The 12,751-nt window shown below is 32.5% G+C and overlaps 1 protein-coding gene across 1 annotated transcript; it reads right to left on the bottom strand.

The window, feature by feature from the left end:
* Positions 1 to 222: 222 nt before the first annotated feature.
* Positions 223 to 6,161, bottom strand: LOC147763610 (RNA helicase MOV-10-like). Its single transcript, XM_087003536.1, has 6 exons — positions 5,776 to 6,161; positions 4,551 to 5,005; positions 3,580 to 3,756; positions 2,743 to 2,831; positions 2,139 to 2,254; positions 223 to 1,804 (listed from the first exon to the last, which is right to left on the bottom strand). The coding sequence occupies exons 2-6, from the start codon at positions 4,980 to 4,982 to the stop codon at positions 1,740 to 1,742; spliced, it is 879 nt and encodes a 292-aa protein (XP_086859662.1). The 5' UTR covers positions 4,983 to 5,005; positions 5,776 to 6,161; the 3' UTR covers positions 223 to 1,739.
* Between the last annotated feature and the right edge of the window lie 6,590 nt (positions 6,162 to 12,751).

The raw sequence follows: 12,751 nt of genomic DNA on the forward strand, positions 1-12,751 counted from the left end.
CTTAGCACTATCATTCTTTTTTGCTTTATTGATATATTTTCAGTACACAAATATCCATTGTCTGTTGCCCAATTTTGCACAAAATTAAGATAATCCCCAAAACCTCATTAATTGTGTTTCCTCCATCCCAAAAAATATTAAAAATTTCTCCTCATAATTTAGTAGTGCACTGGCATCTACACAGTACATAAATGTATCATTATAATAACGTCTTGTTCTTACTGATAACATAATTAGCTTAATTCCATAACAATTCTAAAATGTTAATAACAATGAAAATTCAAAGTAGATGGCAAGATTCTTATTGTGCTGATAAAGATAAAATATGTAAATTCAATACTGATTAGGTACTGTATACTGGCTCATTGAAAAAAGGGAACCGTTTCACAAAAAAATTAAGCTTAGACTGCTAAATCTGGATAGCCAACTATACAAAGTCAACTTTGCGATATTGTCTTACAACTACAATTTTTTAAGAATGATTGGTCCACAGTTGATGAGTAGAATATACATAAATGGGCTACTGACACCACTGCAAGTAAAAGACTTGCCAAGACAATCAAAATGTAAATCAAAGGAAAGTGAAAAGAAAGTAAAAAGACTGGAAAAAATGAGGCAAAATTGATAACTTGGTTAATGAGCGAACAATACTCTAGTTTTGATTAAATCAGAACTTTTCTTGCACCTTTTCTTGGGGAATAGGGGATTGGTGTAGTGAAAGCCCAACCTTAACCTTTGGATGTTATTCTCATTAAACATATGCATAAAAGACAAAATTTAGACCACAAATAGATTCATGCAATCTACCAACCTTTTTTACAGTGAGTCATTGCAACTTATCAGTTATTTCTGGCCTAGGTTATCTGTAAGATTCTTAAAACTGTGAAGTGCAACTTAGCCAGCTAAGTCTTTATAGGCTCAGATTTTAGACTACAAACCAGCTTCAAACATTTAGTAAAGCAAGTGCAAGGAATAGTTAGTTTGAAGGCTCTGCCTCCCCATAGGGTGAGAACAAACACAGTCACACTGTATGATACATTACAGAAAACATTGGTTAAAAATATACACTGGAATTTTACATTTTCACTAGTATAGAATCAATTTGATTTCTAAAACTGACTTATTATAAAAATACTCCTGTCAATTTAAAACTTTTTCATAAAGCATATCTGAAATACACTGATAAAATGTTATTAAAAATATCAAAATTTGATATTCACAGATAAAATAGGCTCAAGTCAAAATGATTAAGACAATTATTGAAGCATTATTCAAACCCCAATTTTGATTATTTTCATACAATTAGTGATTCACAAGTTCTTTAACAGAGTTGTACCTAATCTGACTACATGATATCTATCAAAATCTCTCTAAAATCAAGTGACAAAAAATGCCCACAGTTTCAAGCACCATAAAATATGGCTTAAGTAAGTAATATCCTCAATTGTTTCATAATAAACGTCATGTCACTTGAATGTACCATTCTCCAGAAAAAAAGATGAACTTGCAAGGTTTGATAAGTCTGCGTTTACAGGTAGATGTCATAGTTTAATATACATGAGGCAGCTTTATATCGTGGTCAACAATATTACATTATATCAGTTTCTCTAGCCTCCATGTCTTATTCGTCATAATATTTTGATTTTCAAATTCAGGGTCCCCTAGTAAAAGATCTTGCATTTCCTCTTGATCACAGAAGAATCTGAGTTAAGAATACAGTTGAGAATACAGAGTTAAAATTAGGCCTCTCCTCTCCACTCGGGGTCCTCTTGCAACTGAACCTGGCTGACATCCATGGTTACATCTTGAAAAATAATATATTCCCAAAAAAGTTTAAATGGTGCAGTAATAATAATAATAATAATAATAATAATAATAATAATTAAAATCAATAAATCTTGGACACATTACTTGTCGTACGTCTGAATAACATGACAGACAAGAAGAAAATAGTTGCTCTTGAAAATGGACTTTAAGTAATGAAAATGCAAGATGACAGCTAGTAGATAGTACATGTGCATGCAATTTATTTGAAATTCTGACTTTTCAGTCCTAATGATTTAGATTATTTATAGCCAATAATCTGAGAAAATAAAATATTCAACAGAAAAATTGATTGCAATAAATCCTGCTCGTACCTGACTGCTTAATATTCACTGCAGCAAACCTCTCTACGACATCGTCGAGCTGATCAGTAGGGTCATCGTAATCACATCCTGTGTACGCTTTTTTCTCGAGGCAGTACTTAAGGAAACTACACCAAAGAGAAGTTGAAAATAAAGAAAGAATTGCCTACTTTCTTTTGTCTTTCTGTATGGACTTTCATTCACAATAAAAGAAAGAATTGCCTAGTAGACACTATTTTGTCTGTCAGTTTGGAGTTTAATTTACATGTTTTTTAACTTTCCTTTTTTTTCTATTTTTTTTTTCATTTAACAGTCTGTCTGAACTAAAACATAATAGCTTTCTCTTTTTCATCTTTCTATCCTCTGTTTTTTTTTTTTTGTCAGTCTGTCTGAACAAACATTAAAAATTTAATTTATGAACTTTATTAAATCCTTAACATTTCTTTTTTTGTTGGTTTGTCTGTCTGTCTGAACAAGAGTTCTTAGAAACAATGAGATTAAATAAAGATTAAATAAAGGAAAAAAATTTTGAACCTAACATGGCTGATTTGTGTTTGGTTTGAAAAAGTCTTATAATTTGCTTACTGATCAAATAAATTAAAATAATTCACTTCACCTGTTCCAATGTTCATCTTGCGAAAGAAGAAACGGATTCCCTACAACAATCAATAGGGCCTTTGCTCTTGTGATCGACACATTAAACCTCTGAAAAAAAAATTAATCCCACATGTAACTGTATGTGCGGGTGAACACTGAAGACAGTATAGTCTGAGACTAACTGTTCATATCTCTTCTGTGAATTCCGCATCACATGGCATAGTCTCTGCAGTGCCATAGTGGAAAGAAATGATGAAAATAGTATGGACTATAGCTGTTTAAATAACCTTACATTTCAAAATATGTGTGTGCACATCCACATGTACAAAGTCTTATGAATTATGTGTTCACGCATGTACATATGCCATAGCACAATCATGGTAATGACACTATCTTTTCAATGGGCAAAAATTATCAAACTTTCAAATGTATACCTTTATAAACACACAAAGTATATAGTATTAGTGGTACTCTTACTGCACAGATTAGAACTATAGAGTAGCTTACTTTTTTATTCTGTTGTGACCATCAAATAGGAATTGGGTAGGAGTATCAAAATTTTAAAAATTAATGGCCTAAAAAATACCGCATCTGTAAAATTCACGATTTCCCCCCCACTGAAAAAAAATCAAGTTATTACCATATGCTGAGGTGGCACTAGCAATTTTTTCTAAAGCCAAATTACTACTTTTTCATCACTTTTTTCTCCAAAATGGTTTAAATTTGACTAAAATAAGTCAAATCAACCCTATTTTGTTTAGCCAATTGAAGTCAGTTTTAGCATTTGGCTTAATTGGGCAGTGTTAACTCTACCCCAGTTTGTGTGTCCACATGCATAAGTGTACAAATGACTGACCTTTGGGTTCTTTAAAAAGCCCAGCTTGAACTCTGCGTCCAGAGCCAGGTAATCGGGGTTACTCCTCACGGTGGACACCATGATGACCCGTCTCTCCTGACCCTGAAATTCCTCCACACTGCCCACCTTTATGTCCCGAAAGTTTTTCTTGAACAGCAGTTGCCTCAGTTTTTGAACCTGTGGAGAGAATAAAAAGGGATGTCTGTGCATTTACAGGCCCGTAACCAGCAATTTCAAAAGGGGGGTTCTTTTTCTGAAAAAGTGGACCTTTTTCCATAAAAACTTCATGTACCTAGATCAAATTTTACCCACAGTGGACCTTTTCCCAGCAAAAGTGGCAGTTCTGTAAAACCCCCGAACCCCCCCTGGCTATGCGCCTGATTTAATACTCATCCGTTACATTCAGCATTTACTTTATCTTTATCTTATTTTACTAGTAGTTAGCCATAACTCTGAACAGGCTGCATATTGTTAGTACATTACATTATAACCAAGCTCAGGTGGATTAGTAATTGAATTTGCCATGTGAGATGGGAGTGAGCAAATTCACCACAATTTTAATTTTAATTTTTTAAATTTTTCTTTATACTTTATCACATGTACACTTCTGTAGTTAAAGTAGGACTTTTCATAAGCCTAACAGTACCATATCTATAACATACTATTAACTCAGATGTATTGTGGCTGTACTTTAAGGTAAATGGAATGTTGGACCTTTAAAGAATGTTGACTACTGGCTCTTTAGAGCTACGCCACATTCTTAGAATCTATTGCCCTAACTAAGCAAAAAGGCCCAGTTAATAATTGTAAACAAATTTGCAAAGTTTTACTAGGCAGCTTCAATTAATTGGCATTTGGCCTGAAGCCCGATTTGATATTGCAAACTGTTGTTAGTAACTTGAAAAGGGAGAGGGACTGGGGAGGGGTTGCCTGTATTCATCATGGAATAAGCTCTGTCATATTTCCCTCACTTGTTTTCTGTAGGGGGAAATAATTCCAATTTCATTCTGCAAGACTCGGATGCCTCTGGCCTCCAGTAGCTTCTCCACATATCCCAACACAATAGTTGCTTCTTCTGGATTGAAGAATGATGGACTCCTTTCCTCCCTCATGTCCTCCCCAACCACTCCATGGAATACAAAGGGACACCCCATTTTTGGTAAACCTTCCCAGTTGCAGAGGGACTCCCTGGCAAGTCGGTCAGCACAGGCTTCTAGCTCGTTGTCGTAGAACTGTTCATTTGGAAGCTTGAGGATAGCAGGATGTGATCTGTAGTTTTTGAGGAGTTTTGTAAGGAGGAATGGGTTGTAATGGCCTTGACGTTGGTACAGTACATCTTGATCGTCGTCATCTGAGCCAGGACTCGAACCACCCCTCTTCTTGTACACATCACAGTAGGTCATGTATCTTTCTAAGAGTGAGAGTCCTGTAAGACATTAAAATGATGAGACATTTCATATACATGTATAAATATATAAATGAAGTTATTCTTTATCAAAGAAACTAAATAACTATGAGGTTCAAAAGGTTTTAATCTCACCATTATATGTACAAAAGAGATGAAAGAGACATTTTGTCAATGCTTAAGTACAAAATCTCTACTACCACATGTAAAAGTATTTCAGTGTTTGCAATTTTACCAGAGCTTATAGAACTACCAAAAAAAAACTGATCCTTGTCAAAACCTAGTCCTAGTCAAAAGAAAGACTTTCTTTTGTCAAATTTAAAATTATTGAAGGAATAATTCTTGGCACATCCATAGCAGTAAAAATGTTTCATTAATTGCATTACCTTTTATTTTACTTAAATCTTAGAAGCAGAAATCACTGGTCAATAAAAAGCTTTTAGAATAAGTCCTACATGTATATGATTTTACCAGACTCTCAAACACCTTTGTAAATATTATAGTTAATCATAGTACTTTTGTCCACAATTTTCAACTTCACTTTTCTTTTAGTCATAGTCTTATTTCATTTTTATTTAAGCCCGAGGTAGTAATGTAACTTCCCCTTTTAATGCATTTCATAACACATACACTCACACACACTGGCAGATTAAAACTTTACTATTACTCATATTATCATTTTTATCATAATGGCTGTTGGGGGCATATTATTATAATTAAATATATTAAAAACTATTATAATTATAATTATATATATTAAAAACTTATTTGCAATATAAAACAAAATTTACCTGCATAATTATCACTGCTTCCTTATTATTAATCCAGCAGAGAGCTTAACCTTTGGGAGTTTACAGGGAAATATCAACAAGTGTGCTTTATGTAATCTCATTTAATGGCCTATTAATTAGGCAAATGACTTTATAACTTTATAACTTAGCCTAGTGAGACCCAAGGGAAATTTACAGACTGACCCTCTCAAAGGTCTTCAGGCCCATAAGTCACACCCTTAAGAAATGCACAAAACAATAATGCACAAAATAGGAGACTATCAATTCTGATACAATAATACATTATGTTTAACTGCACAGTCAACATCAAATGTTTTAAAATTATGCACAACAGGTAACACCGACGAAAGTAAAAGCATAAGGCTTCAGGCCCATCAGAGTTCAAGTTTATACTTAAAAAGTGCCAAAATGAGAAAAATGAAAATTTCACAAAAAATGCATAAATTTAATAAAAGTGATAATCTAATAGAGCTGGTTTTCTAATATGAGCTGTATGTCAATCCGAAGAATCATTCTTGTAAGACTAGTTGAAAAATTAGAAAGTAACAGTTTTCTTTCTATAACGTTAATGGTGGCAGTGTACAAGAGGTTTTTTGTCAATTTTGATGCAACATTACATAATGATTAACTGTATAAATACCACCAATTTTTAAATATCTACTATTAAAAACATGGACATTAAAAAAAGGTGATTACCACTGGGCTTCATGCCCAAGGGAGCTCTAAGTCCCACATTGAAAATTCCAGTATGTGAAAGATAAATATTTTCACAAAAAACCTCTATAACTTCCAGAAAATTAACTAATGAGACAGATTTTCCAACTGAAGCTGTATTTCAGTCCTATGTTTCTTTCCTTTAAGTGTAAAAAGAGCAAGTGACATGGTTTTCCTTTCACGGTCACTAAGGAGGCAGTGCCTAAAATAGGGTTTTGTTCAATTTTGATGCAATATTACATAATGCTTAACAGCATAATAACCATCAGTTTTTTAATGATAAAATAAAACTATCATGGATATTCACAAAATGTGTCTAGCCCATAGAGTTCAGAAACACTTTGAAAATCCCAAAATCTAAACAAGAGAAACTGTATTAAAAAGAGTTTATTTCCATTTTCAATACCTTTTTTACATGAAAAAAAATAATCGATTTACTGTCATTTTTATATGATCAATTAAAATATGTTGCCAAAGGAAAAATATCAATAGAACAAATTTAAATGTCCAACTTGCTCCATTCTGAGATTCTTAACTTAGTGAATGATTGAATCTGACGAACTTCAATGATATGAGTTCCCTTCCATTTTTGATACTTTATTACACAATGCACAATAAAAGGTGTACTGTCATTTTTATATAATCAACTAACAATATTTTTAAGAAGCAGAAAATGTCAAAACAACACTTTTACATATCTAATTTGTTCCATATTGAGACTGTTAACATGCCTTAGAATTAAATCTGAAGAAAAGCCACTTATATGCAAAAAGGCTAATAACTTCATCAAAACTTAACTGATCAAGCTTATTTTCAAACTTGATCTGTATATTAGTCAGACTGATCACTCCTGTAAGTTTCAAGACAAAAGGCTGATTGGTTTTCCTTAAAATGTGTTATCAGTGTTGCATATATGCTGAATAATGGAAAAAAAACAGCATAACTTTAAATTTGTAAAAATAGTCCAATCAAGCCAATTTTTGAACTTGACCTGTGTATTATGAATGTTCATCAGTTCTGTAAGTTTCAAGCCAAAAGGTAAAATGGTTTTCCACTTATCGTGTTATCAGTGCTGCATATATGCTGAGAAAATGCAGAAAATGGTTCATTTTGTTAATTTTGATGCAATAATAAATCATGCCTACAATAGCACTGTCAATCAACACTGAATTTTAATCATGCACAACAGGTGACATCGTCAATAACAGGAGCGGATCCAGAGATATTTTCTGACAGTATTCCAAATTATCTTTGTTGATCCATCCTACATTTTTGATGGTCTTCCAACAGAAAAAAAACAGATACCCATCAATATGAACTTTAAAATCTGAAAGACCCAGAAGACGGCCTCAATCCACCCCTGCAATAAGATTACAGTTTCAGGACCAAATTCACATAATGAAAATCCCAATATTTGAATAATGATGACAATGCATAAAATAATATTACATAATGTTTAAAGACATAAAAACCAATGCAACTGTTTATGTGGAAATACAGAGAATGTGAAGAGCTTCAGGTGGATGGGAGCTGAAAATGCCAGTGTTTGAAAAATAAATTAAAAAGAAAACACAACAAAAATATCCCATTAAAGCTGCTATTCAAACTTTTAATCTTGCTGTAATAACATGATATGAATAACCCCAATGTGTTTGAGGATAATAAGGCACTGTTATTCAATATTTTTTTCTTTTGTTAACTTATTTGCAATATTAAACAACATTTACCTGCATAATTATCAGATTCCTAATTATGTGACACAGTTAAGAGAGCTTAACCTATGGGACTTTACTGGGAAATCTCAACGTGTGTTTTATGTAATCTTATTTAATGGGCACTTGGAAATTAATTAGGCAAATGATTTTATAGCTCTGAATTTAGCTTGTGACTACCCCAAGGGACAATTACCACCATCCATAAACAGTAGCCCCATATAGCACTCTATAGAGCTGCATTGCTTCCAGAACAGAAAACCATCACTCTGATTTTCCAACACAAACTGCACGTCAGTCTTACAAAACTTTTCAGTAAGTTTGAGTATCATAAGTAACATGGTTTTTCCTTAATGGTCATTCCGGCAGCCATTTCCAAAATAGGGTTTTCTTCAACTTTTATGCAATATAACATAATGACCATCAATTTTTAATAATAAAATAAAAGTATCATGGATATACAGAAAATGTGACATGGAAAGGTCTTCAAGGCCATGGAAGTTCAGAGTCACACTTTCAAAATGCCAAAATGTACCTGTATACAAGAGATAACTGTATTGAATTGATTTTCTTCCATTTTCAACACCTTTTTTTCATATAACAAAGTAATCAATTTACTGTCATTTTTAAATGAACAACTGAGAAAATTGTTGACATAGGAAAAATATCAATAGAACAATTTTAAATGTCCAGTTTGCTCCATTCTGAGATTCTGAACATGGTGAATGATTGAATCTGACAAACTGTAAAGATATGAGTTTATTATTATTTCCATTTTTTTGACACTTTATTACACAATTACAGGTTTACCATCTTTTTTATATAATCAACTAACAATATTGTTAAGATGCAGAAAATGTCAAAAGAACACCTTTACATATCTAATTAGTTCACAGATGAGATTGTTAACATGCCTAAGAATTAAATCAAAGGAAAAAACACTTATATACAAAAAAGGCATAACTTCACCAGAACTGAACCAATGGAGCTTATTTTCGAACTCCATCTGTATTTCAGTAAGACTGATCACCCCTGTAAATTTCAAGACAATTGGCCAATTGATTTTCCTTGAAATGCGTTATCGGTATTGCATACATGCTAAAAAAAGTGAAAAAACAGCATAACTTCCATAAAATTGGTCCAATCACGCTGATTTTCAAACTTGACCTGTGTATTATGAATAGTCATCAGTTCTGTAAGTTTCAAGCCAAAAGGTAAAACGGTTTTTCACTTATCGTGTTATCAGTGTTGCATATATGCTTAAAAAAAATGAAAAAAGAGCATAACTTCCATAAAAATGGCCCGATCATGCTGATTTTCGAACTTGACCTGCGTATTATGTATATTCATTAGTTCCATAAGTTTCAAGCCAAAAGGTAAAACGGTTTTTCACTTATCGTGTTATCGTTGTTGCATATATCCTGAAAAAAGTGAAAAAAACAGCATAACTTCCATATAGATGGCCATATCATGCTGATTTTCGAACTTTACCTGCATATTATGAAAGCTCATCAGTTCTGTAAGTTTCAAGCCAAAAGGTAAAACGGTTTTTCACTTATCATGTTATCGGTGGTCAAAGTGCACGGCGACGACAACAGACGCAGGTGATGGCTATATGTATAGACACATCTGTGTCTGTACATAAAAAGTGCTCATTATTCATCATTTTGCGATATTAATTCCATCTTTGTTTCCTTCCTTTCTTGTAAGAACAAAACCACATATTATGGATACCAATCACTCAAAGTATTTATTCAAATGACTTAAATGGAAGTTGACTTCCTTCAATAAATATTGCACTATTACAACATATGTATGGCTAGTTTTTACAGCACAAGTTGAAATTTTACTAACATGTAAAGTGGTACAAAAATGCACAAGGCCTTGTGCCTGAATAATTGGGAAAAATACTTCTGTCTAGATGATGCATCTCTGAACATGCATTTCTTGTTAGTATTAAAGACTGTCTATATAATTATCTAATTAAAAAAAGCCAGCAATCATGGATTTCAGCCGTGCCATAAATGCCAGTAAGTTGCATTTAAAACTTAAATGGAATGTATTTTGCAGCACCAACAAGATTAATTCTTATTCATTAGCGATCATTAAAACTTTGTGTTTATAATAGAACTTAATATGATCATTACAATGGAAAGACAAAAAAATGCAAAGTTCATCTTCCTAACAAAATGCCACAACCGAACTGAGACTTCAAAAAAGAAAAATCAAAGAAAAGAACAATTCATCCCCAGAAAAAAATAGAAAATACTGTAGCACACGGGCTGTATTTTCTTAATTATACAACTTGCACAATATTCACAAGTTTCAGGACTTTTCAGAAAGTAGCCTCAATACAAGTAGCAGCGGGGTCTAAGATAATAATTCTTACTAAACTAAGGCAGTAAATGAAACAGTCCTTGAAGGAAAGCTATAATCAAAGTTGATAGTAGTAACAAGTAACGATAAATTTGGTCTGCCAAGAAATAGGTTATTCCAAACTTTCTTACATATCTATTTACATATTAAAATATGTTTCACTTAGAAATGCCAATGTTTTGATGTGGCTACCAGCTTCTATAATCTTAAATGTTGTTTAGCAAACAATGGAATGAGTTACATTCTTAATAAGGCTAAGAATGAAAAAAATACCTTCACCTTGTGTTTTTTGAAAAACAAAATACAAACACATCTTAGTCTACGACTTCATAAAAGAGAAACAAAGCTGTCAAATGTACAGACAAAAAACAGAAAATAAAGATGCAAAAAAAAGGCCATTTTGTCAATTTTGATGCAATAATAAATAATGCTTATAATAGCACTGTCAGTCAACACTGAATTTTAATCATGCACAACAGGTAACATGATTAATAACAGGAGCGGACCTTGAGATGTTTTCTGACAGTATTCCAAAGTATCTATGTTGATTCATCCTCCATTTTGATGGTCTTCCAACAGAAAAAAATAGATACCAGTCAATATAAACTTAATAACCTGTCTTCCAGAAGACCCAGAAGATGGTCTCAATCCACCCCTTCAATAAGATTACAGTTTCAGGACCATGAGAGACCAAAGTCACATGATGAAAGTCTCAATATTTGAAAAATGATGACAGTGCATAAAATAATATTATATAATGTTTAAAGACATAAAAAACAATACAATTGCTTATGTGGAAATACAGAAAATGTGCAGAGCCTCGAGTGGATGAGAGTTAAAAGTCACAAATGCAAGTGTTTGAGAAAAAATTGTAAAGGAAAATATAACAAAACTAGAAAACCACCGAGAGTGCAGACCTCTGCCAAGGCAGCAATTGTTGATTATTATTGATTGATTATTGAGCCAGACCACCACTAAAAACTAATCATTGTCCTCTTTGGCCCAATTCTGACAGTTCCTGAAAATTTCAACAAAATCGGTCCATAACTTTTTGAGTTATGTTGATGACAGACAAACAAGGGTGAAAATATAACCTCCTTGGCAGAGCCTGAGGTAAATATAATTTCAATGAAGCTGCAATTCAAACTCTTAATCTTTGATTATATATATATATATATATATATATATATATATATATATATATATATATATATATATATAGCAGAGCTTAACTTTTGAGAGTTTACAAGGAAATATCAACAAGTGTGCTTTATGTAATCTCCTTTAATGGCCTATCAATTAGGCAAATGACTTTATAGCTCAGAAATTAGCTAAGTGATACCCAAGGGATATTAACAGACTGACCCTCTCAAAGGTCTTTCAGGCCCATAAGTCACATCTTAAGAAAAGCACAAAACAGTAATGCACAAAATAGGAGACTACCAATTCTGATGCAATAATACATTATGTTTTACTGCACAGTCAACATCAAATTTTAATTATGCACAACAGGTAACAACGACGAAAGTAAAAGCATAAGGCTTCAGGCCCATCAGAGTTCAAGTTTATACTTAGAAAGTGCCAGAATGAGAAAAATGAAAATTTCACACAAAATTGCATATATTCAATAATAAATGATAACCCAATTGACCTGGCTTTCTAATTTGAACTGCATGCCAATCCTAAAAATCATACTTGTAAGTTAAAAATAATAATAAGTAACACAGTTTTCTTTTCATAATGTTTGCAGTAGCAATGCAAAAATATTGTTGTCAATTTTGATGTAACATTACATAATAAATTATAGAATAATTATCACCAATTTTTGATTATTGACAATAAATAGCATGGACATGTAGAAAATTTAATTACCATTCGGCTTCATGTCCATGGGAGCTCCCATTCCCACAATGAATATGCCAAAAAGATAATGAATATTTCACTCAAATGTATAACTTCCAGAAAAAGAAGCAAATTAGACTGCTTTTCCAACTCATTCTGCATTTTAGTCCTGTGTTTCTTTTTTAAAGGTTTGACAGTCATAACACGGTTTTCCCATAATGGTCATCATGGCAGCAGCACCAAAAATTGTGTTTTCTTCTATTTTGATGCAACATTACATAATGCTTAACAGTATAATGACCATCAATTTTTAATAATAGAATATTAGTAAC

This window comes from Lingula anatina, chromosome 2 (assembly GCF_051362555.1).
Source record: "Lingula anatina isolate TDL-2025a chromosome 2, LinAna3.0, whole genome shotgun sequence".
Classification (NCBI taxonomy): domain Eukaryota; kingdom Metazoa; phylum Brachiopoda; class Lingulata; order Lingulida; family Lingulidae; genus Lingula; species Lingula anatina.

What these genes read in the sequence shown, in the direction of transcription:
- LOC147763610 (XM_087003536.1), bottom strand. Translation starts at nt 4,982, where the DNA reads ATGACCTACTGTGATGTGTACAAGAAGAGGGGTGGTTCGAGTCCTGGC. An exon ending in TTTCCCCCTACAGAAAACAA is followed by an intron (nt 3,757 to 4,550) that starts GTGAGGGAAATA and finishes TTCTCTCCACAG; the next exon opens with GTTCAAAAACTGAGGCAACT. An exon ending in AGTGAATATTAAGCAGTCAG is followed by an intron (nt 1,805 to 2,138) that starts GTACGAGCAGGA and finishes TTATTTTTCAAG; the next exon opens with ATGTAACCATGGATGTCAGC.